The sequence below is a fragment of the Empidonax traillii genome, unplaced genomic scaffold, assembly GCF_003031625.1.
Source record: "Empidonax traillii isolate 1590-97213 ecotype Southwest subspecies unplaced genomic scaffold, ASM303162v1 scaffold138:size3245559, whole genome shotgun sequence".
Lineage (NCBI taxonomy): Eukaryota > Metazoa > Chordata > Aves > Passeriformes > Tyrannidae > Empidonax > Empidonax traillii.
In genome coordinates this window covers 1,481,481-1,506,943 of record NW_020955331.1, presented here as the reverse complement: position 1 = coordinate 1,506,943, position 25,463 = coordinate 1,481,481, and the positions used below count along the sequence as shown (strand labels likewise).

The 25,463-nt window shown below is 45.6% G+C and overlaps 1 protein-coding gene across 1 annotated transcript; it reads right to left on the bottom strand.

Annotated features, from left to right (window-relative positions):
- Positions 1-687: 687 nt before the first annotated feature.
- CLDN16 (claudin 16) lies at positions 688-11,957 on the bottom strand. The gene is made up of 5 exons (XM_027884088.1): positions 11,661-11,957; positions 6,939-7,041; positions 6,535-6,699; positions 5,283-5,474; positions 688-4,950 (listed from the first exon to the last, which is right to left on the bottom strand). Exons 1-5 carry the CDS (start codon positions 11,772-11,774, stop codon positions 4,811-4,813), a joined length of 714 nt encoding a protein of 237 aa, XP_027739889.1. The 5' UTR covers positions 11,775-11,957; the 3' UTR covers positions 688-4,810.
- Positions 11,958-25,463: the final 13,506 nt, after the last annotated feature.

The window sequence follows — 25,463 nt, the reverse complement described above, 5'->3', positions numbered from 1 at the left end:
AATGCCAGGAGGGTTGGACATGAAAGATGGGAAAATAATTGATATGCTCATTAATCTGTGGGTTTTTTTATTGTCATCTAAAAATTCTGCATTATGGATTGAAGACTTTTGCGCAGGGAGGATGAGGGTAAGGCTGGGGACAAATGCCCGCCCTCTTCAGGTCACTAGATGGCACAATTCTGGTTCTTCCTCGCTCAAAGGCATCTTACAGTAGGGACCCAGGAGCTACTGAGAGAAAATTGTTCTCTGCTCCCTGTAACAGTGGTTGGACAGAGTATTTAAGTCATTAATCACTTGCCCAAAATATTTAACAGATGCAGAAGGGCAAACTGTGGGAGTCCAGCCCCAGCTGAGAGAAAAAACTTTACTTTCTTGCTGGAATTTTACTTTTCTCTCTTGAAAACTTTACAAAATTACTGTAAGTAGATGTATCTAAGCTGGGATAAAGTCAACGGCTGTTGAAGAGCCGTTACTGTGGGTGTGCCCTGGGGCCCGAGGTCTGTAGCTATCAACAAAGGTCTGGACAGCCTCCAAAATCACTCCCCCTTACCCCAGAGCTGGCCCTGTTTGTGCTGATGCCTTTTGTGTGTCCTTGCAGGAGAGCAGTGATTTTCCTCATGGGAGTCAAAGCAGGTCACTTGGCAAAACACCTTTCTGGGCAAAACTTGGATGTGGGTTAGAAAGACAAGACACTCAAAGGCAACCACCTTTATTATACCTCCCTGATGTTACAGTTTGTAAGAAAAGCAGAATTCTGAACTAACGTTCCTGCCTACTGAAAATAATTGTTCAGATCTACTGAATCCACACCAAAACCACATAACAATGTTTGTGATGGGCAGGAAATCCGTATCTCAGGAAACATTCATGCAGCTGCAGTAGGAGACAGACTAGTTCACAAGGCCGCAGTAAGAGTGAGCCCTAATTACTGCCAGAGTTATTAAAAGCCTTTATGAACAAGGCTGATTGAGGCAGTGAGAGGATGTAATGCAGGATGCAGAAAAGGACAGCCATTGCAGAAGTCATTGTTTTATTATCTATCTCACTGGCCTGTATCAAAATGGGAAATCAATACCTATCTGTAAGGCATGAAATCAACTTAACGAGAGCTTACCTACAACATTTCACTGTTTTCCACAACCTGCAATCAGCTGGATCCCTGGCACGATGCACAAATGTGTGTGCTGTCAGTGAAGAGGACAACAGGGAGCCCCAGTTCAAGGAGACACCCTGGGGCAGGTACAGCAGAGAGGCAAAATGCAAGTCCCATCTCTCAGCTATGTCCCTATGCCCTGGGAAATGACGACTGAGAAGCCCAAACACATAAAAATACTCCTTGGATTTAGAGAAAATCTGGAGAAACCTAAAAAGCTGTTGGAACCGAAGGATTAAATGCTGGGCCTCAGCCGGAAGTTACAATTGAGCAAAAAGCCTTGGTAAGCCATCAATGGCCATCAGGAAGGGAAAATCAGTCTATTGTCATTGCTAGTCAGCTACTGCTTGAATGAAATGTAAGTAGGTATTAAGGAAATAATTTAATAACTGAGCTCACCTGAAATGTCTTTAGCCTTAGGGACTGATTGTGATTTTAAAAGAAAAAATAAGTCCTGTGTACTTTCTGGGAGGTTTCTTGCTAATGAATAAACAACTAAACTAAAATGGATCTGCACTGTGGGATGCTAATGAGCTAATGAGGAGTGAATCCTGCAGTCATGAAACCAGTGTCAGTATTAAATCAAACAGGGATTAACAACTAAATATCAACAGCTGATCAAAACATCAGATGGACTGTCAGCAGAATCTGAATAATGAAGCAGTGCAGCACCGGACTGGTTGTTACAAAACATTAACCTGGCAAACCTAAGGGTTGCTGTGACCTCTTTCTGGTCCTCTTGTGCAGGAGATACATTCTCAAAACCTATCATAGAGTTTGGCTAGAATAGAAGAATGGATAAAAAATTAACCCTTATTCTACACAGATACTGGGGAAGAGAGGCTCACAAGTGTTTATGCAATATTCTTTTATGCAAGAACATTTGTATGTATATTCTTTGTATGCAAAGTGTATTTGAGGAGGATGGACCCAGAGATAAGATAGTATTTGGGTATTCATGTGCTCTATTTGTGTACCCCCAGAAGAAGCACAGGGCTACAGGGACTAATAAGACCAGTTCTTTATATTCACCCCTGATTAAGGCATAGGTATTAGATCCCAAAGTGCCCACTGAGTCTCTACTTGCTGTGGCCCACACATTGCAAGTCACAAAACAGCTCCCACCACCTTAAATCAAGCGGAAGACCATTAGGACAAAGGCCCAAAATTCTCCTCAACTACTGAACAGGAGAAATCAGTTGTCTGAGATCTGCAATTGCATCTGCATTTCTCCTTCGCTAAACAAGGAATAAATCTTTGCAGCAAGAAATAATCTTCATGCTCAGAAAAAGCTATTGAAAACAGCAACAAGAGGCTGGAGGGTGTCCCTGAGAGTTTGTGGGGAGGAATAATGTGTGGCTGTATAGGCTGGGAAGGTTTTGATTCAGGGTTTTGGTCCAACTGATGAAGTCTTTGCTCAGTAAGTCCTGCCCAGGAGCATGTATGTGCTCTGCGTGAGTTGGGCTGAAGCTGCCTGTGGCACTGCAGCATCTCTGCTCCCTCGGGGAGGTTTGCCTCTCTGGGCAGGAGTGAGGATGTGGGCAGTGGAGCAGCCACTGAGCACAGCTCTGCCTTTAGGATGTGTTCACCCTCCATCTCATTTCCAGTGTGTTCCTGAAGGAGCAGGGGAGCAGGGGCACAACCCAGGAAACAAAAGTGTTCCCAGAGCTTCCCTGCCCCAGCAGAGCATATCAGCAGTGTCAGCTCTCCTGCCCCAAAACCCCAAACCAACACATTTCTGATGTGACTGTGAAAAACTTTAAAAACAAACAAACAAACAAACAACAACAACCAAGCTCTGGATGCAGTAATAGGCAGAAAGTCCTGTCACCTCCAATCTCTTTGTGTATTCTTGGTGAAATCCGTTAATTCAGCACATTGCTCGTAACTCTTGTATTCCTTGTCTCCCAGGACCTTGTAAAAAAGTCTCCATCACTTCTCCTACTGTGTTTACATCTGTTCAACACAGCTCATCTGTTGGCAATAACCTGCTTTCAGTCGGACTAACATAAACATCTGCCAACTCAAACAGCATGAACTCTGCAGGCACAAACCTCCCTCGGCTGGGCAGCAACACTGCCACGAGGGCTCTTGCTGAGATGGCTGCATTATGGTCTGGGCCTTGTGGAGGTGCTTGAGCCTGTAGCAGAGCCATACGGACCTGCTGTTGTCCTGTCTGTTCCAGGGCCTGAGTACTCTTTGACTACGAGCCATGTCAGGACTGGGTTATGTTTTAACGATGCTGATCAGTTCTGTGCTGCAAGACAAGATGCTGCTTCCAGGATAATCCATCAGAGGACTCAGCCCTTCATTTTCCATCATAGGGGCTATCAGAGGTGATGTTTGAGGCACAGCCCACTCCATCCTTAGTCATCCCATCCCCCTTTGGCCCACATAACAAAAGGTTTCACTTCATACTCTCTGGGAGAAGAAAATCCAGTCTCACCACCAAGCAGTCCATGGAGGAAGCTTACCTATGGTGGTGCCTCAGTATTCATGGCTGTGCACACCCTGCTGAGACTCCGCTGTTGTCATTGCCCCAGAGCAGACACACCTCTGTGCTGAGAGCCTTTTCTCGACCTCTAGTGCCCATGGCCTTGTAATATGGTGCCCACTGTAGAAAGGACTGAATTTGGACAGTTCCTACCAACCCTAAGAGAATTCTGTCTAAGCTTCTCTTTCCATTAAAGGCATGGAAGAATTTTCACATTCATCCTTTGGGAACGTGTTAAACTATAATGGGTTTTTGTCACCCACCCTAATGAAGACCTGGTTGATGCTCCAGCCTCATCCAGCCTATAGCAGAATGGATTGCAGTAGGTCCTGAAATGGATTTAAATATTTTTTTATAGAAAGGGACAACAGATTTTACTATCATTTATTCTAGTTTCTAGCTGATATAGACATACTGTCAGGCACAAGGTCAGATTTTGCATCTTCACTCACTTTGTCCAAGCAATGTCCTTACTAAGCAGGATGAAGCTGGCAATTTCCAGATCTTGGTGAGTTTAGAGCATCTGTTATGTACATTTTAACACTGACTGAGAAGGACTCTGTTCTGCAGGGAAGAATGCACATGATGTGCAGTGTTTTCTCAGTGCAGAGATTCATGGACCAAAGAAAGTGTCAGACTTTTAATACAACTCTTATCTTCTGAAGAACTCTCCAGCTGCCTGTAAGAGAAGCAGACCCCCATGCTGGGTGCACAGAGTCCAGTTGCTGGTCAGACAGTCAGTCTCTCTTTTTGACAGTATTTTCTGCTTTGTACATTCCATTGATATGTTACCAGACATGAAACAGATCCATCTTGCAGTCTGGGAATCTTCATGCAGTACACTGTGGTCTGATTCAGGAACAGCTGAGTTATCTCCTTGTACCAGTAGTATTGAGACAAATGCTGAAAGAGTTTATGTTGGTTATTTCAGTCCATGCAAGTGGCCTCTGCACTCAAGAAAATAGGATTCCCTAAAGCAAGATCTTCTCAGAGATTACTTTCTTGAAGGAAGGCTTTTTTGAAGCTGTCATAATGCAAACATTGTAGCATACAGTAGATCCTTGAAATGTAACTGCACCTGTATCACAACCTTAAGAGCTTGGGTCTCCGTGCAATCCACTACAAATAAAAGTAGAACTCTTTCTGGAGCACTTACCTGCTCCTCACACTCTTGTGTCCACTGCATACATTTTGGCAGTGGCTGTTTGTGAGGATGGCAAATGCATATTTGTTACGATGGTCGCAGCTGAGGAATAGCCTTTCCTCAAGGAGTAAGCAGGATGGAATCTTCCAGAACTGGTTTCTGTGAGACACAGGGAGAGAAATAGGAACTGCTCATGTGTGCTTGGTGACTTTCAGCTGCAAAGCTTCATAATTCAGAGAAAGCAGCGCTCCAAGATATGACACAATAACAACACATTTTATGTCATGCTTACACCTCAGCTCCCACCTGAAGACTTTGGTTTGCTTTCTAGAGATGCCTAAGACTACTCTCATTTTACAGCCAAAAATATTGCTGAACAACCATCCCAAAGGATGTTCCTGAAGGACCTTCTCCACCCTGTGCATCTGCAGCACACCCCAAGCAATGGCTCTCTCTCCGAACTGTGCTTCAGCCCTGCCACGGTTCCTCACCTCTGAAGAGATACATGCAGCAGGTGAGCAGGGACCCAGATATGAAACAGCTGAGTGACCCTGCCATGCCAAGCCAGCATGACCAGCCAAACTTGTACTGAATGCCCAGAAACACGTTGTGGAAGACCAGAGAGGAGCGCTCCACGTAGACATCAACTGCGTACCACACTGAGCCCGTAATGCCGGGGAGACCTGCAGGACAAGAGCAAGGTGCCACACAGCCCTCAGGTGGACCACAAGAAGATCACAAACAAATTGTGAAGCTGTAACGACTGTCTTCAGGATGGAAAGACCTTCCATGGATGGCAGGTTCTGGCCCCTGTTCAGCCTCAGCCTTTGGTGGATTCTTGCTGGCTCCTGCTGATTTCGGCCACGGCGCTGTCAGGCAGAAGCTGCACCTCACAGCTTGGCACTGCACACACCACCAGTGCTGGCTGGCAGCGCTCAGGTTTCTGCAGCAAAAGGCAGAAAGCTCCTCCCTTCTCAGCTTGTTTACCAACTTGTTGTAAAGTTGCTTCCAGAATTTAATTTTCTAATCTGCTTTGATTTTCAGAACTTTGATGGTGTTTGTCACACAAACTTTGAGAATTGAATGCAAAATGTTTAAAAGAACCTCTCAATGTGTTTTACATGTGCTTCCAGTAGCCAGGGTGATTTATGTATTAAATCTACCCACATTGAAGCAGAGGTACCCACTCGATATTGACATGAAGTCAAATGAAATTATTTGGTACCTAGTCATATATTTAATTCTGCATTTAAAATTCTCCCACTAACTGTAACAGCAAAGTACCTGAGACAGTTGGGTATTTATCACCTAGGAGAGACAGACATGTTATTATCCTTTTATTAGAGATCAGTTGCAGAGATTTCAGGCTAAGTGACTTGCCCAAGGTCACACCATCTGTGGCAGAGCCAGGAACAGAATCAGGATGCCAGAAGTTTCTAGTCCTTCAGCAAAGGTCTCTTTGCTTAATCAACAAGGCTGACTGCCTCACAGTAAAACAGCAGTAAATGGAAGTCAGTCACCTGGTCAGTACATGAACTGAAAGCAGATAAACTCAACTACATGCTATTAGGGGCAAGTGGTGAACAGAGGAAGTTATATTGCACAGATAAATCAAATAAAGATTCTCCCCATGTTTACCATACAGAAAATCCGCAACCTCTCTCCCTAAAATAAGGGAAGGCTTTAGTGCTTCCACACATTGTTAAAGGCTTTCCTGAAGAGTGGGGGCTCAGTGGGTAATACCTGCAAGGAGCAACATAACTCCAGACACCAGGCAGATGCGCAGCTTGATGAGTGGCTCATCAGGAAGGAATTTCACGCAGTCCAAGCCCAGGACAAGGAAGAGAAATCCAAATCCTGCCAGGATATCTGCTGTGATCATCATGGCTCGGGTCAGCACCAGCTTCACTGCAGGACAAAAGCAGAGCATTCTAGTTCACAAGGAATGGAAATGTAGGGGGTAATGGGGTCAGACTCTATGACATTTTTTTCTGGGGTGAAGCTTTCTCCAGCTTCCTCTGGGAGTAATACCTCACTGAGAAAAGAAACATGCCTCTGATTATCTGCCACTGTGTAGAACAGATACTCTTTTAGACTACACTCAGATGGCCCCACCACTTGTGGAAACATCTGTGACTCTTACATACCAGGGTGCTCAGCATAGATGGAGTCGTACTCATCACAAGTTTGGATCCCATCAAAAACGTTGGTGACACATTCCCACCATAGGCCACGGCATTTTGTACTCACCTATGGATTGAGAAGACAAAGATTAAACATCCACCAACAAAGCAGATGGTCATCTTATCCCTTCAGTAGAAGTCCTGGAGGTTACATAGATGGCAAACCAGAATGTTTAGCTTGAAAAAGAGAAAGCAGCAGGATGAAGGACAAGGGCAATGTTGCAATGTTTTCTGTGTATCTGCTAATGTTTTTACATTAGAGGAAAAGAAATTCAGACTAGACTTTAAGGAAAAAAAACCCAAACCCTGCCTATTGTTAAGAATAAAACTTCTGATGGAAATTTCTGGAAAGAGCTGGGGGGTGGCTGACCAGGGAGATCTAAGAGCAGATTTGATCACTCCTTGCCAAATGCTCGTCTAGGCTGAGCTGGGCAGGGCTATGGACCAGACGACCTGAGGCTTTGCTGTCCGTGCTCCCCTTACACCATCCTCCTGACAAGAAAGAGCAGCTCAGAGAGTGGGAGAGACGTGCAAAGTAGAGGAGTGGATGTGAGCCCCTCTGCAGACACCTGTGCAGTGCTGCCTCCAAATGACTCAGCCGTAAACACTGGCTGCAAAATGAGAGGCAGCCAGTGCTGATCCTGGCCCTGGGGCTCCAGGTGTGCTGCCAGCTCTGGGACCACGCGTGCCCAAGCCACAGTCATTGCTGAAACATCCAGACTGGGGCAGATGTTGCAGTAGCATCATGGCTCATCGTCTCCACTGTCCTGAAGCCATAGATACCATTCCGAGCCCAGCATTCCATAAATCACTTTAATATGGGAGGTATTTTCATTACCAATGCAAATATGGCAACAAACACATTTAAAACATTCCTGGAATTGCTCATACAAGGAGCAGAGGTACTGTTGGTGCAGCTTTGGACTCCAGCCTGCCCACTGCTGCCAGTGGCACCCACTGCAGTTAATGGAAGTAGAAACTCTTCCATCAAATGAGTTTCAGGCAGGCAAAGGGGACCAGGCTTGCTTGGATGATGCAATAAATTAATTTTTCTTGCACTGTGTAAATCACAAAGCAGATAATAACATATCTCAAGCACCTAATAGAGTCTTATTCAGGATGTATTGAAGTCTGTAGCGAGCCACAATGTTTTCTCCACAATACAATGTCTGAGCCAAATAGTGCAGCTCCTCTGTGATGCTGCTCTGTGGATCAAAGGTGAGTAAAATGACTCACTACTTCAGAGTAACAAAAGAGATGCCATTTATATTTGAAGGAAAACAATCTACACGTTTTGTTTCATTTCCGAGAATTTCAGGGCACGTTTAATGAACAATATCACAAACAAAATGAGAAGCAGTGGTAAAAAAAATTATTTCATTGTTTCTGTGTTTTTCAAGAGAACAATGTCATGTAAAACGATTTGCCATATTCACATTAGACGTGTTTTTACTGTGGTCCTTTTCATTCAGCTGCAGTTGTAACTCACCACTGCTGTAACTCACCACTGTTCAGGCTGTGCTTGAAATTAGCTTATTTTTATTAAACTACATTTTGTTACACTTACATTTATATAATTTCATGTTCCTCCCAAACCACCACAGGCTTATTCATAATACTCTGTATTCAGCTAATAATGTCAGTTACTTTCTTACTTCGTCGCAATAGTATTGTTTTTTAAATCTTACAAGCAGCATCTTCCTCTAAATTATTTATGAAGAGACTAACAGGATTCCAGGCTTTGTCAGCCTCCAAGCAAAGCAGAGGTCTTAAGGCACAATTATGATCATGGTCTTGCTTGTGAAGTAACTCCCTTCCCAGACTAACAAAAACTTGATAAATGTTTTGCATTTCTTGGGATGTTTCGGCTGTCACCTACTGCTGCTAGTACTGACCATGGGCAAAGCAAGGATCAGCCCATCTCCATGCAGCCCGTGCACATCCAGGGATAAATGTCTCATTGCCTAGTGCAGGAGGGATGGGAACAGATGTTGGAGTGGGGACCTGTGGCTGCCTTAATCACCACGGAGCTATTCTGGTTTCTCTTATCTGCCTTGTAACCTCCTTGACTAATTCTTTCTCGCCTCTGTTTTGTGCACCTGGTTGTTGGTCCTCCTGGTTTTTAACCTGCTCCCAAACGACCCTTGGGCATCCGCCCTTGTGCTGAGAGCACAAATCTTCAGGCACACGGGAACTCACTGCTGTAAAGGGGAGAGGGATCAGAGATGGCTGGGGCATCATGTGGGGTTATGGATTTCTCCATCCCATGGCTGGACCTTTACACCATGTTGGTAGCACTAATTCTGCATCAACCCTCTCCCCCCATAGCAAATCTGCCCCAGCTTTCCTGGGTCCAGAGCAGTTAAGCATCTCTGCCACTCTCCTCCATCTCCCACTTCGATTACGAAACAGGTTGCCACGACCTGCTTTCCCTAATGCAAGTATGCATGTAAAACATGAACTGCATAATGACTGTAATATATATAATTACATCCTATTCATAATGTATAATTAATATTAAAATAATTCTCATACAAATAAAAAAAGGCCAGAACAAGCACACACTTCTCCTTCTGGGGAAAGCGGAGAAGACAAACACGCAAATGACATTAGTCACAGAGTTTCAGCAGACTGTGAAAAGGTGCCAAAATATGATGATTACAAGCCCAGCTCGAGAGTAAAACAGGCAGCATTTAACAGTAGTGGTAATATTTATAATCCACCTGCAACAGGGAGTGCTTGTTGGGAAGCAGATTATGGGCTTTTTGCAGTACAAACTGCTGCAAAAATTGACCCAACCTTGTCTTGATGCTTCCCAAGGAGTCATCAGCTTAAAGCACTTTTTGTGTGGCTGTAACCTGTTGTTCCTGAAGGGGAAGTGAGAGGCTGCGAGAGCTGAGCTCTGGCCGGGACCCCTGAAGCCCCTCTAGAGGTGGCTGCTCCTGGTGCTCTCTGACTTCTTCCTCCTGGGCTGCTCCTCTCCAGTGGTACCACAGTGACTTCATAGTCCCCATCTGCTGGGGGCCAAGGTCAAAGCCAAGCAACCAGATCAGAACCAGTAGCTACAGCTGCTGGAGGATGCAGTTCCCTTCTCCTGGAGTCAAACTTGCCTGACTTACCCTTTTTCCAACAGAAAACAAGAGCCATTGTGGACCCCGAGGCCTTTCTGGCCATGGACAGTCCACCTGCATTTCCCTGTTTAGAGAGGCAGTGAGTCATTAGGGTCATTAAGGAGATCAGTGGTCAAGTATTAAGGCTGGGGGCATTTTGCTCCATTGTTTAGTATTCACACTCAGAGCAGGAATGTGAGAATAGTGGCTGCTAATAACCAAACTCGGTGTTAATGGAGCACTTTGGACAGCCCATCAGCAGGTGCCTTTGTGCCAAGAAGACAAGGTTACACAGCCTCAGGGTAATAGACTAGTTCTTTCCTGGACTCACTTTGCTCAGGAGCTGGGTTTTCCTCTTCTGATTTTCCTCACAATCAAATTCACTTGGCTTTTCTGAGTATACTGATATCTTCATCTGACTATAGACAATTCACATGATCCTGAAAGAAATCTGAAATAGCTCCCAAATTAAAAGCGAAATCCCATCCAGCATCACTGGGTGCACACTATTTCCCTGTAAAGAGGTTCACCGAGCAGACAGGCTGACCATCAGCAATTGCTTTGCATTGGATTGTGACCACCACCTCAGCATATACAACCACCTCGCAGAGTAGGACTGACAGTCAGATTATCAAGATTTCTTGTGGCATAGAGAAAAAAAAAGAAAAAAAAAAAGTGTTTTTCTTGCAGTCAGTTTAATCCTTCTTTCTTCATATAATTCACCTCTTCATGTGATGCATCTAGATGCTGCATTGCAATCACTGAGTGTAGAGGAGCTCTTCTGGTTTCCAATGCTGATCAGCAGATAGAAAGTTTTTTCCTGATCTATTATTCAGCCAAACTTTCTGTCTTGGAAGGTGTTTCACTTCCACTTCATAAGGTATCCATTTGCCAGAGAGCAGATTCCCACACTGTGGATGTGCGGCCCTTAAATGTATAGAAATAGATGGCTGTGCTGGGAAGAAAATTACAAATTTGCAGTACTGAGTGCTGCAGAAACAGTGGTGATTTGGGGCCTGGAGTCTTTGGGGCACACCTGGCATGTAGGCAGCAATCTTCTCCCTTATGTGCAATTTACTTTTGCTAATACCTTTCTCTAAAATGAGAGTGCTGTTGTCCACACAAGTTCAAAAAGGTATTGAGTCCCCACGGCCCCCTTAAATTTCTGCTAGCCCTGGTGCTCAGTGGCTGTTAAGAAAAAGACAAAGAGCACAGTGGTGGATGTTTCCACCAGGAAGTCTGACCTACAGAACCAGAAACATCTCCAAAATATCCATGCAGGCTGGAAATACAGGATAACTGTACTCAAGTTCATGCACATACAAACCTAGAGCCTGTAGACCTTTCCTGAACTTACTGAGTGAGAGCAGAGTCTGGATAATAAAGCCTGGCAAAGGGAACTACATAAAATACCTTTTTTTTCCTGTTCTTGACACAGTAATTAATTTCCTTTTCATCTACTTTCATCCAGTACAACAGGAAAAAGTACATAAGAGTGGAGCAATGACACCAGGAACCAAACTCTCCCTAAGACATATTGGTTTTGGTGATCAGGCTGTCCTCACCCCAATCTTACCTCCAGAGAGTCATCAGCATTTACCATCCAGCAGTCTGTCCAGGTAGATGTTATCAAAAGCCCAGCAGAGAAAAAAGCAAAAAAGCAGCCCACATACTGGAGAAAAAACCTCATGCCAGCAGGTGCTCAGCACATCCAGGGAAGTGAGAACAGCAGTGCCCAGCCTTGTTCTTAAAGCTGAGGAAGAGACAGAGCCTTAGTGTCCCAGGTCACCACCACCCTCTCCCAGTGACCACGAGCAGCAGGACCTTCTCAGTTGTGCAGATGCCATCTGCTAGTGATGGCTGCAGGAGCAGCGCTCTCCTGCCACGGGGTCAGGAGGAGGGTGAGCGCGCCCACGGGAGCTGCTGCAGCCAATCCGCCCTGCATCGTTACAGCTCCTGTCATGCCTGACTGAAGAGAAATGGGATTGTGCAAAAGTGACACGCAGGTAAATGGAGTCCTGGACTTGCAGGGAAAGCAGGTGTCATGGCAGGTTTTGTCATAGTAGGGATTAGAGAAGAGAATCAAAAGTTGTTCTTCAGGGCGGAAGTTTTGAGCACTGCTTAGGGACACAGAAGAGCTCTCAGGTGCACACACGTTTATTCCTCTTCTTTGGTTCATGCCTTAGCAGGAAGCAACTACAAATTGTCTCAGTGTAGATCCCAGGAAGCTTGGTTACTGTGCACGCTGATGCAGTGATGATCTAGTTCAATGCAGGAATGTTACTGAAGAGAGAAGGGAAAAGGTAGTGGTCATGGGCCTTCAGAGCCAATGCAAACCACCATCCCAGCTCAGATTCAGAGCTCTATGTTCTTCATTTGAGTCAAACCTCAGTGCTTCTCATGCTTTGGGCTTCAATTTGTTCATGGCATGAGTACAGCTCCCACGTGGAAATCCTGAAGTTTTCAAGCTAGTGCTAGTCTGCAGGATTTCGGTTTGCTGGATTTTCCCAGCTTGCTTACTGTGATTGCAACATTCCTATTTCCCTGCAGGACTCCCTGGATGATCAGGGGTCACACAGGCTGCCGGGGGCAGAAGGTCGGGGCTCTGTACAGAGTTTCTCTATGTCTCCTCTCACGCAGTGCTAAGAAATCTATCAGGATCCCAAGAGCACCTTTCAGGAATACCAGGGGAGAGTGGGACTAGAAATTCCTTCCACCCCAAAGGTACAAATGCACAGAAATCATCGCATCTTCAATGATTTTTTTTTTTTAATATAAAGAGAAGCAGCAAAATACTGCCTTGAGTGAGCAAATCTTCAACACAGAGCAGAGGAGCAGATTCTTGCTCTGCTTTCAGCTCTGCTTACAGTAGCTTGCCCAAAATGACGGTGTCTGTCATCTCAGCTTTCACCTCCAGATGGTGCCAAGAGGTACCTTTACAGAACTGCTCAAAGCTTCCTCTTCTCCAGGATTTTCCTCCAAATACTGTAGCAATGAGAAGTTTATTATTACTACAATATATAACCCATAGTATCTCTATCATAACTTTGTGAGGTGGTTTTACTGTCAGAGAGAATAATTTTTACCCTTGATCCCAGGCTCATGCCGTTCCTCAGAGGTCACACCATGGAATAGGTCCTCAGAATGTGCTTTGGGCGACTTAAGTAGAGAATGAAAGTCCCAGGTCATAAAGCCAGGGCATGCAGGAGACTGATGCTTTAGCTTTCTGTTTCCTAATTCCATTTGTAGAAGCTGACAAGGGAGGAACTTTTCCTCTTCCTTCCTTACCAGCTGCTTGTCTTGATATGATTATGTGTATATGATGCTTTCCACTGAGTTTTCTGGTATCCAAATGTCTGTATAAGTTAAATAAACCTTCATGATTTTCACTTCATGGCTTTCTGTGACAAAGATGGATTTGTGTTTTTAACAGTTCTGACCCACGGGACATGGCAGTGGCCACACAGGTCCCATAAAGGATAATGGCTTTCATTAGACACATATAAATAGACTGTATTTATATGAGACAAGTACTGACAACATACATCATCTTCCTATACTTGTCTTGCACTGGGTGCACTCATTTTTTAAAGGTATTCTAGTCAGTTGTTATTAGTGGCAACTCAGAAAAAGTGAGCTCAGAAAAGGCTTGAAAAATCTGAGAGAGCCTTCCCACAATCAGAATTAGATGTAGCAAGACCTGAGTTTGACAGTAACAGATTCTGGATTAGCCAAGAAATGTATTATAGCCATATGAATCCCCCTGCCTTCTCATTCTGTCCTGTACCCAAATACAAGCCTCTTTCAGAGAGGATAAGCCCAGCTGGAAAGAAAGGGGTCATTTTTCCTTACTTGATGTATGCTGAAAATGTCTCAATGAAAGCCTGACAGAGGTGGAAAGTGAAAATCTCCCAGGGCAGGAGTAGGACCATGGTAATAGCCAGAGAGGTGTTTCTAAGCTTTTCTGAGGGGCACATCATAATCTAATCTTCCAGCTTAGTCTACCAAATGTCCATCTCTGTCAGACAAAGGAACAAACTCCACTAAGGGATGGAGGCAGCATGTGCTTCGCTTCATCTCTCCATAGCTGTCATGGCAAAGTCTTGTTTATTTTCCATATGACCAGCAATTTGTGTTGCTATCCCAGCCCCAGCCACCTCCCTGTGTTCACCTTCCCTGCAGGGCAGGGCAGGAGAGTGACCCTTCCTAGAGCAGGATGCCAGTGCTTCCCTGACCATGAGTCACCAGGGACAGGAAGTGGCTCCAGCCATTTGCATCTAACTCAGGGCTAAGGAGCATCCCGGCCTCAGCAGCAGAGCAGGTCAGGATCCTCCAGTTTTCCCTGGCATAAGACTGTTCCAGTGTGCGCAACACAATGAAGATGGTTTGTGATTTTTCACTTAGCAGAGAGGCCAATCCAATATCTGGTCCTTCTTTAGGTCCAAACAGTTCCATGGAATCTGATGGAGTTACTGGAAAGAATACAATATTCTTTATTCAGTAGAAACTGGCAAGGTGTATGTTTAATACTCTTTATTTTAAATAAGTCGGCATCTTCTTGAATCAAAGTCATCATATTCTGCCTTCCTAACCCGAATCACAGATGTCCCCTCAGCTTTGGAAAACAGCTCTCCCAAAATAACCTCCCAAGATGTCTTTGTATAGCCTAAAACCTGGCTGACATGACTCAGTGCAGCTTTCCAATGGATTTGTAGGCTGTACTACATATGCTAACTGTACTTTGACACTAACAAAAGCATTAGCGTATTCTAATACTTAACTAATACTTGGCCTTGTTGGGCTTTTACTCTGCATGGCATTGATGCACCAAAACTTTGCTAACATAACAACCTTATCACCTTGACAACACACACCCTCAGCCCAGCAATGAATGCACTATGGGTCGGTTGCTTTTATTACTCATTAACACAAGGTGGTCTGTGCTCTCCGTTAAAGCCAAGCCATTATGTTGGAGACAGAGATAGAAACTACTGCCAGTCTTGGGATGACTGGTTGTCATCTGTCTACCTACATTCCATTCTTGCAGCAACACCTCAATGAGGCCGCAGTCCCGTGACCACAGAAGGGCTGTGTTGTCCCTTTACTTCCATAGTGTCTAATATATAGTGTAGCGGAGGGCCTTGAGCAAGAAGGAAGTGGCGATGCTTTAATGCATGAAATACAGACCTCTCTGCAAGCAGGCAAGCAGCCAGTGAGGTGACTTGTGTTCAGTGCCAGGGGCTTGTCCAGTGGGCATGGCTCAGGAGCCAGAGGTGACAGAGAGGTGTGGAAGGGGTTTCCCTAAGAGTTCTTCCTCTCCATGGGCTTGTCTGCCCAATCCTTCCTACTCCTCCCTCCTTGTTGTACCCTCTCCATTCTCCTGCTTCATATACCACCATCTATGGCCTCAAAGTGTCTTCATCTCCAGAGCAGGGCCCCTTGGACATGAGATGAGTGCACACATGAATTACAGAGCAGTGTGTGTCAGCTGTAATGTACCACTTCAGCCATGTTCATATGGTCACAAACCCCTGGGATTTAGCTTGGTGTTGGCTCAGTAACTCCACAGAAAATATTTAGACTTCTAAGTAACCTGTGACTTCTCAAGCAGGCAATATATAGGATTAATAGAAAATATGAAAGAAACGGCATTTTCTAGTAGATATGATCTTGAAGGATTAACTCAGTGTGTGTGTGTGTCTGTGTCTGTGTCTGTTTATACTATACATACAGGTATGATGCTTGTATGCAGACCTTTAAAACAGCTTTTCTAATCACTCCCACAAAATAAAAGCTAAAATAAGCATTTAAATGCAGTTTTTTTAGGCTCTCAAAGTACTGTGCACCTTCTCTCAGTACAATAAATTTCGTTTAATGGCTGCCTGTGAAATCCCACACCTGAGAAACACATAATCTCAACGATGTATTACTAACCCATTTTATAGCTGGGGAAAACGAGGCCCTGACTAAGTGCCTCCAGATCGAGAGCGAGGAGTCACAGTCCCGCTTGTCTTTAACACCGGAGCAGGACTCTCTGCCTGGGTGTGGCAAGATCCTTATCAGTGAAAACATGTGTGACCACTCGGGTTTCCTGAAAGCAGCCAGAGAATATACGATGCCGTCACTGCATACCAGCTCCACGGGGCGTGTACTGGCAGAGGATCTGGGTACTGGATCAGACACACCTTTTCTCGGCATGTCACTAGTTCCAGTGCACAGCCCTCGTCCCCAAGCACCCCGGGGGCTGTTGATGTCCTGCCACGTCATCCTCATCCAAGCGTGCATTTCCCAGTATGAGCCTGAACTTTCCCGTGCCCCGATGCAAACGTGATAAAATGCAAGTGAAGCGCAAGGTCCGCACTACTATTAGCTGTCGTGCAGGAAGGGAAGGGAGAGCAGCGTGAATACTTAGCTCTTTCCAGAGTTCCAGAGAAAAGCATACGAAAAAAGGTCCCGTGGTGGGAGAGGTTTGCACTGTGTCTGTGCTTCGGCTGCTCCTCAGGACCTCGGCTCACCTCAACTGAGTGAGGGGGGGGGCGTACGTGTGTTTCACCCTGCAGGGCTCTCCTGGCTGGAATCCACCCCCTCTTGTGACTCACTTCGCAAGAAACATCCGTTTCAGACTTCTGTGCCCCTCGCTGCTACTCACCAACCTGCTTATCAGAGTGATGAAAGACCCTCTAAGAGACTCATCGAGGAGGGGATAAAAGTAACTACGGGGTCAGAAATGCACAGTCTGGCAACAGGATGTTTGATCTATTATAAAAAGCCAAGGAGGACAATAGCTGAGGCTCAGGGAGAACAGTTGCTGCTGTGATTCACAGGCCATGAGCACAGGACAGTTTTGAGACCTGATTAGATGAGCTGGGGTCAGGCTTGGGTACAAGATCTGCAAGGAGTTTTTCTGCAGAGCACTGCACAGCACTGCAACTCTCTGAAAATCAGTGTCTCCCCTCCTGCCTGTCACCAGCTCCTCCCCACACACTCACTGTCCCCTTCTGTTTAATACTCAGCATCCAACACTGCCCAGAGCTGATGCAGAGTGACCTCCAGGTCTGTGCACAGATGGGCTCGGGCAAGGGGGAGAAGCCAACTGCAAACAAAGGCTCCTGTAAGGCCACCCCCTCACTCCAGCCCTCTTCTTGCGCAGGTAGCTGACAGAGCAGGGATGCTTTTGCCCCTGCTGCTGAACAAATTAGCATGAGCAGAGCCCCTCATGGTTCACATACACATAATCACACTCTGCCTTCATCGTGCAGACAAGATGTGCTGTGGGCTGGAGGGCAAAAACATGGAGGAGGAGTAAGGAGGAAAGGACAGCCTAATCCCTGGCAAAATCACTAAGGAATGGGGAGACATGGGCAGAGCTGCAATCCCAGCCCTGGACAGGAGACAACAGCAGATGATTCTAGTGCTCATCTCACCCAAGGCATTTATACAGGGAGTGTCTTCAGAAGCCTCCTCTCCACTCCCTAGTCCTGTCCTCTCCCTCACATGGGAGCCTCTCTGTGCACTAGGACAGGAAAGCACAGCATGTTCTTTCCCGCTTTTTCCTATTCTGTCCCTATTCTGCCCTGGTGGTCCAGGTTCATGTAGGGTCCAATTTCTGTTCTTTATGGAGATGTGCTCTTCCTCATCCAAGCTCTCCTTTCATCCCTCTGCCTCCTTCTGGCTTAGGCTTCGTTTTCACCTTCTTTGTCAACAGCACAGGGTGTCGGCTCACCAGAGCGCTCCCGAAACACCCATCAGCAAAGCCTCTGCCTACATGGGGCTTAAGGAGGAGCTTTCATGAGCAGAGAGACACAGCTGCGAGAGAAACACCCCCAGCCTCTGACCTCCAGCCAGATAACTGGGGTTTTAAACTCCCTCTAGGCATTGAAATATGACCTTGGATTGCCAATGTATTCTCCCTGTCCTAACGATAAAGGGTGTGTTAGAAAGTCCCGGGGAGAAACTCCTTCCCTCCTCCTCCTCCTCCTCTGTCTACGCACATGAGCATGCACAAGCTCTGCTTTCAGTGCAGATGGGTCTTTCACTTTGCAAAGGCTTTTCAAGAGTTTAGTTCCTGCGTAGGCACTAGAATAACTGGCCATATTTAAACACTTCCTTAAATGCTTAAACCTGCTTCCCACTGGAAAATCCAGCCATGTGTGCCACAGCAGCAGCTACTGAGCGCTTCAGAAATACCTGGCTCTGATTTTGATGTCTTAAAGAGGACTGAAACATATTGCCAGTACTTACAAATCCCAACTTTCTGCTCCTCTCAGTTTCCAGAGACAATTCCTTGATGGAAGATGGTTGTATGGGGTCAACATGTCTGTGAAGATGCTCAACAGTTGTTAACTGGTTCTGGCATGTTCTAAGGTTTTCTACAGCACAGTAATCTTTGTATCTTGAATTGTTCCAACATCCAAGGACATCACAAATAGGTAGGGTCATATTGATCCCCAGAGGAATTCCTAGCAACATGTGAAAGGGACTAAGTTCAGCAACCCAAAAAAGACATGAAACTTCATCTCCTAACCTTTACATTGCCCCTAACAGCCTGATCTAGAAATCTTACAAGACTTTATGGATGATTTTCTTTTTTTTTTCTTTTTTTTTCTTTTTTTTTTCTAGGAAGGACACTGGATCACTTTATCTTCCCAACACCAATTATTTGACATGTCATAAGGGCTTAGGAAGTGGATAGAGGTTGTGGTCCAGGCACAAAAAGGTGAGACATAGCCATACCCTGGGATCAGAATCTTTGAGTAATTTCTAAAATGCTGAATACAGCTTGGGCTTTTCCTTGGCATGAAGGTTGCCCCAAAACCAGACTCACAGGTACTTGATCCTGATGGCTCACTTGCTCGGAGGTTGAGCAATGTAAATGGTGGTAACTCTGACTTCACAGAGGTAACTCTGTCTTCAGAATTGTCTGAACATCAGTTCCTGTGGAGGACTTCATACCTAGTCATTAGGAATCTTCTCTTCTTCCTTCTTCTATCTCTTTGTAATATCAATCCAATGTCCTCTCCTTCCTTCATGTGATTTCAGGAAGAACAACCTGAGGTTATTCCAAAGAGAAAAATTTTTCAGTGGTGATTCTGCAAGTGATCAGATTCTTGCCAGTCTCAGGAATTTCATTGCATAACTAGGTCATCAAGCTTATAAATGAGCCCAGACACCAGCCACCATCAAGTTTCTGGTGGATACTTGGTAAGATTTGGGTAGAAATGTGATTCTTGCTATAACTGGTCCCGGAGGATCAAGACCTTGAAGGCATCAGGAACATGGTGAGAGCAAAGAGGATGGGTGCATACCAAGGGTTAGGTCTTCAGAGAGCCCTTTCCTGGAGGATCTGAGAGATGTTTTTCTAATTGCACTTAGAAACCTCTTCCATGGATAGTACTAGGGATGAATTTTATCGTCAGGACCTTGGTGCACATCTCTCATGGCTTATGAACTTGAGTATGACACACACGTGGATCTGCCTCTCTCTCAGTCAGACCTGGGTCTCACTTATTCTCACTGCTCCTCCTCTCCTGCCCTGAGACTCTGACAGCAGGAGCTGCTGTGCTCCACCTGATCTGAGTGGCACATGGTGGGGAAAGTGGCCACACTTTGTGGTTGACCCTTCAACAAGGCACACTCTTCACCTGCCACTTCATGCTGAACTTCTTCCCTAGATGCCTCACCACACCTCTCCCATCATCTGAAACCAAGATTAGTTTCATACATTCTGAAAATGACATTTGTTGATGATATGATGTAGCACTACATTCTACCTACAGCATATAATAACTCCCTGCTTTTCCCACCATTACCTCCCTAGTACTATGAAACTCATTGTTTCCAGTACTTTGTGTCTGAATTTTGTTTTCTATCTGGCCTCTGGTACAGAATGTCCAGTGAAAAAACAATACTAAAATAGAAAAATCGAAAACAAAATAAATCTACCATGCAGGTCAAATCTCATGGCCTTTAAGGGATGGGTTTTGTGCCGTGGAATCTCTGTCAGAGCTTCCAGTATCACTTTGGGAAACAAAATGTGAGCAGCCAAGTGCAGGACCACCTTTATTTCTCAGCAGCTCACTGCCTTGCACAGGCAAGCCCTGCGATCTGCGAGCTGTGGGTAATGACACACACAGTGCAGCTTTACACATGCCAAAACCATTTATTTACAGATGAGAAAGATTTCAGTGTTCTGGGGCATTCTGAGGCACAGTCTTGGGCCTTGCAGTCATTTGTGGGTTGCTGAGTCAGGAGAGGAGAAAAAACAAAGGGAACAGGTGAAAAACGAGAAGCCGGGGAAGAGACTCGATCCCTTTCAGAGCCCTCAGCAGAGGGTGGTTTGGAGGAGAAGTCAGGAGTTCAGCCAGCCTCACACAACTTCAGTGTGTTATATATAAGCACATTTTAACTACAGCCAGATGAAATCCATCATGTGAAGAGTAGAACGAAATTACTCCCAAAACTGTAACTTTATTACAGCCAGTGGAGAAATGTGAATGTTTGAATGACTGCAAGAAGAGGGTTGATAATTAGCTTGGTTTATCTCCAGCAGATTAGAAATTCCAGGTCGTGTCTGCTGACCAAACACAGAGAGGTTTATGCTGTTTCTGTCCCATAGCATTTGAGAAAGAATAATTCATACAGCCCATTTAAAATCATACTTTCAGAATATATTTACTGTGTGTAGTCAGTATCAAGTAAGTCCTGTCAGTCCCTCTAACTGATGCTGCCTCCATAAACCACGAATTTCAATACCAAAGAGGAAATCTGAGCTTTTGTCCTGGAAATGGAGATTTCAATTCAGCTGTGCATGTAAAAGCTCTGGTTTTTGTGTTGTTCACTGTCCTGTGACCTTTTAGGCAATAACAGTAATTTGAAGGAGGTCTTCTGCAACAACCTTTTTTAAAAACTTTTTACAGAATGGGAGCAGCAGATAAAGGGTTAATATTTCTTTGTGTTGCTGTGCTCTGCAGCCCTGCAAGCTGTGATCTTTGGCTGCTTAAGCTGCTACCATGGTCAAACACAACGTCTGCCCCTCACTGCAGACTGGGCTGGACACAATCCTGATTAATCCCAGGGAAGATTTGCAGTGGTCTTAGATCCTCCTGACATCTGGGCAAAGAAATCTGGGTGCTGCCTGCAAAACTGCTTGGATCTAAGATTCAGCAGAGGTGTTTCTCCTGGATGGAGTAAGTGGGAGAGAAAGAAGAAAAAGCAGTCTGCAGATAAACAAGGAAGTCTTTTTAAGTTTTTTCTAGACAAGGTAAACTAGAGATAAATGCATGTGATCCCATCAGTCTGCCCTTTGGGACATCAAGTGAAATGGCAAGTCATAGGATTCAAAAGAAACAAAAAGTTGTACTTCCTTGCAAAGCACGGAGTAAACCTGCAAAACTGCTTGCTGCAGAATGCTGCAGGTGCCAGAAGGTTCAAAAAACAATCAGCTGAATTTATGGAGAAATAATTGAGTATGTAAAATAAAGTTGGAAGTACTGGTACTGGCTCAGGATATATTCAGACATGGATCAGAGTGGGCTGTAACACATTTTGGGGAAGGGGCACTATATGCTCGCATTATTCCCTGGCTCTGCAGCTGACTGCCACCAGAAACAGTGGGCTGAGGTGATGTTGTATGGCCATTCCCATTTTCTCGTCCAGTTGTGAAGCTTGTGCCTTCACTCTGAAACCAGGAAAATGCAGCTGTGCCTGCTCTGTGCACCTGCCCACACTTATAATAACTTAGAATTAGATTTTCTCCCCTAATACATGAGCTTTAGCTCAAGGATGAATTTGGGGCAGCCTCGGGGCCAAGTTTGGGGGATACGAGGAGAGAAAATCACATGTGAGCCCGTGCTCCCCAAACGCAGGCATTGCACAGTGAAACCTTCCCCGAGAAATGTCTGAGAGAAGAGGAAACCAGGCTGCTCACCTGCAAGTCCTGGCAAGTGTTAAAGCTTGTTTTTGCCAGAAAAGGAAACAGGTATCGTTTACTACCCACAGAGCTCAGATCTCTGCTGAGTACAGCAGCGAGACTGCTCTCTGACTAACAACACCCAAAGGAGCGACATGACCAAGGTGTTAGGCATTTGGCCAGTGCAGCCAGGGCTGTTGGACACGAGGACAACCTCTATGAACAATCAGAGGAGTCTGTATAGCTGCAGACGGAAACATTCCAGTTTGATTTCAGCCTTACATTACATCTATGCACATGCCTCTTCTCACTTGATCTTGCTTTGTAAAGGGAAAAAAAAAATTAATATTCACATGTTTACTTAAGAACAGGCCAATCACTAAGGACTGTCACTACTGGCGTACCTTTAGCCTAGAGAATACAGAGGAGATTGCAACATCTTGGATAAACCCAGGTCTTTCAGCTGAGATTAATGATCTGAAGGAATGGTATTTCCCAAAGTTAGGTAGAAAAACTAGGTGAAAATAGAGTGAAAACCCTCTGGGACTTCCAATTAAAAAAAAAAAAAAATCTTAAGCAGAGGAGGAAAGACAGGGATTATTGAATAAAAGGAGGGTTTATTTTGCCCAGTGAAGCAGTGCAGAAAATCATCCAAATAAAAGAAATAAGATATTTCATGTCTCAAAGAAAGAAAGGAAGTTCAGAAGAGGAGACTAGATGCTCTTAGGGATACTGTAAAATTCACTGCAAATTCCAGAGCACTGAGAACACTGACAAATGATGAAGGGGAAAAGTGTAGTTTCAGTGTTTATCTTAAATTCCTTGTGATGATTCAACAGAACTAGTAGCTGGGTTTTGAAATATTTCATGAAATGTGAATAATAAGTATCAACCTCAAATTGTCCTTAGAAAGTAAAATATAAATTAGGTGTTTATGAACCTGGCGCCTCTGTGCATGAGGGGACTACGTATGGGTTGTCAGGGATGTTCAGTGGTCAAAGAAACACGAGCAACTTGTCTTCAAGCTCTCATTTCCACTAAGCAAGATGCAGCCACTGAATTTGTGCCTAGAAGGTGTGCACAAAGGCACATTGTGCTGCAGTCTATGAGGACTCTGGGAGGTCCAAGAGCACATGGATTTATGTCACTATTGCCTTCACTGGCTTTGTTTGACCCAAGGCCATTCTGTTACCTAGTAACACTGCCCACTGCAGCACCCATCAGGGACAGAGGGGCAATGGGAAGGCTGTACAGCCCCTCAGGAACACAGCATCCATCTCTAGGCAGGTGTAGATCCTAATCCCACAGTACCCCTCACAGAATATGGCTGTCTCCAGTCTAAGTTCTATGGCCTTGTGGAAGAGGCAGAAATTGAGGATACGTGGTGTCCTACTGTATGTCCAAGCAGTCAGACTCACACTATGGACAGATTTGGCACAAACTGGCCCAAAGGATACCCCCTAAGCCAAACTCTTCCCAAGTACAGGGTGGTCATGGATTGCAGTCATCCCAAAAGCCAGCAGTATGGTCAGGGTGCTGCATCATGCAGCACATACCTGCTGCATGCATGTCCCCAAGACCACTCTTGATGTCCCTTCCAGCGCAAGCACAATCAGATCATTGCCACCCAGGACTCCTCCCTCTACTTTCCTAGAAGGTTCAGTAGAAAGCCCGAGTCCTTACCATTAAGAATGGCTGTTCCCCCTCCTGCCTGCTCAGAGCCAGCAGCCAAAAGATCTAAAACTGCTAAAAGTGTCTTTGGAAATTTGTAACCCTGCCCAGAGCTGACCCTGAACTGCAGGAGTCACTGAGGAGCTGCCCAGTCTGTCGGGGGTGGGGGGTGGCAGGAGGATCAGGAAAGGGGTGATTCAGTTCAGCACTCTGAAGCACTGGGGAAACTGCACATTCCTTTACAGATGGACACTGCTGGACTGATATGGCTATGCAGACGTCGGTGATCAAACCCAGACACTCCTAACTCTGTTTCCCTCAGGTTTGCATGGGCTTCTGCCCTGCCTCTTCATCAAGCAAGGAACTGTTCCTCACAGGAACCAGCTCCAGCAGCCAGCACCATGCTGGTTTCTCTGCTCCCTGTATCTCGGTGAGTTTTCTATGAATACGCAGAGAAATGCATCTACTTTGTTATCTCTGCCTTGCCAATACCAAACTTTGCTGCTTTCTTCTTCCTCACTCCCAGAACTATAAAACTGTGGTCCACGGAGATATCGTTTCTTCAGCTGCAGATTCACAGCTCCCTATTCCTTCAGGATTGAAAAAAGGACATTACTGGAAAAGTTTGCTACCAGGTAACTAGGATGGATTTCATCACACCAGCGCTGCTGCCGGGACGCTGGGGACCGGCAGCTGCAAGTGTTTTCCAAGCAAACCAGCCTTGCTTTGACTCTGCCCTTGGGCCGAGACTGCAGTTGCTTTTCTCCCCTTTAACGCCCCTCACCCCCGGCATTGCACAGGACGGGTCAGGTAATCACGAATCTGTTTGTTTGTCTGTTTGCAAATCTCGGGAAGCAGCTCCAGCAAAACCTTAAGTCATCAGAATGCAGCAAACCACGGTGTCAAAACAATGCAACCCCATCTCTACCTCCAGCAGGACCTTTATCAGGAATTATCACCTGTTTATCTCAGAGTTTGGGATTACAGCAGGTCCAGGCTGAACGTCCCCTCCATCCAGCCTGTGGTTAGGGCAGGCAGCACCACCCAGCCTATGCCCTCTGAAGGAGACAGTATTTCCTCACTTTGCCTATTCTGAGTCTGGATTTGTCAATATTCAAATATCCACGCAGTAGAAAGGGGAACTATAGTAACTGGACAAACACACGCCCAAGAGAGAGGACACTCCTTCCTCCTCTGTAATCCCCTAGTTTCAATAAACCTTAGTAAATCACTGAAGCATTCAAAAATCGAAATTTCTCCCAGTAATGAGAGGTCCAGTAACGCAAAGGTGTACAGCACATCGTCCTTATTAAAATGGTTGGTTCAAAAGTTTGGATTTGTACATGGATAATGAGTGTTTGCGCAGCTGCCTCCCTGAAAGCCCTTTAAAATCATAGTACTCATAATTCCCATGATTGTTCTACTGCCTCCTCTGCAGCCAATTATCCCCGCGTGTGCTGCATGTCCGGGGAGCCCGGCAGAGAGTCTGCCAGGTGGGAAATGACTCCCTGCCTTGCCTGGCAGCACTGGGGTGGGCTGAAGAGGTCAGTCACACAGACACCAGCTGGGCAGGTGGAACTGGCACATCCCCGTCTCCACTTTCCCATCCAGTGTGCTCGCTCAGGGAGGGAAGGTGCCCGACGGAGGGTGAAGTTTGCAGCTCCAACACATAAAGGACAGCAGCGGGCTGCCATTCCCGAGGAATCTGAGTGGGGGGGGGTTCATGTTCTGTGGACTCCCATCTCTAGGCGGGGGCTGTGGGGGCGTGGGGCTGAGAAGAGATTGCGGATCAGGGAGAAA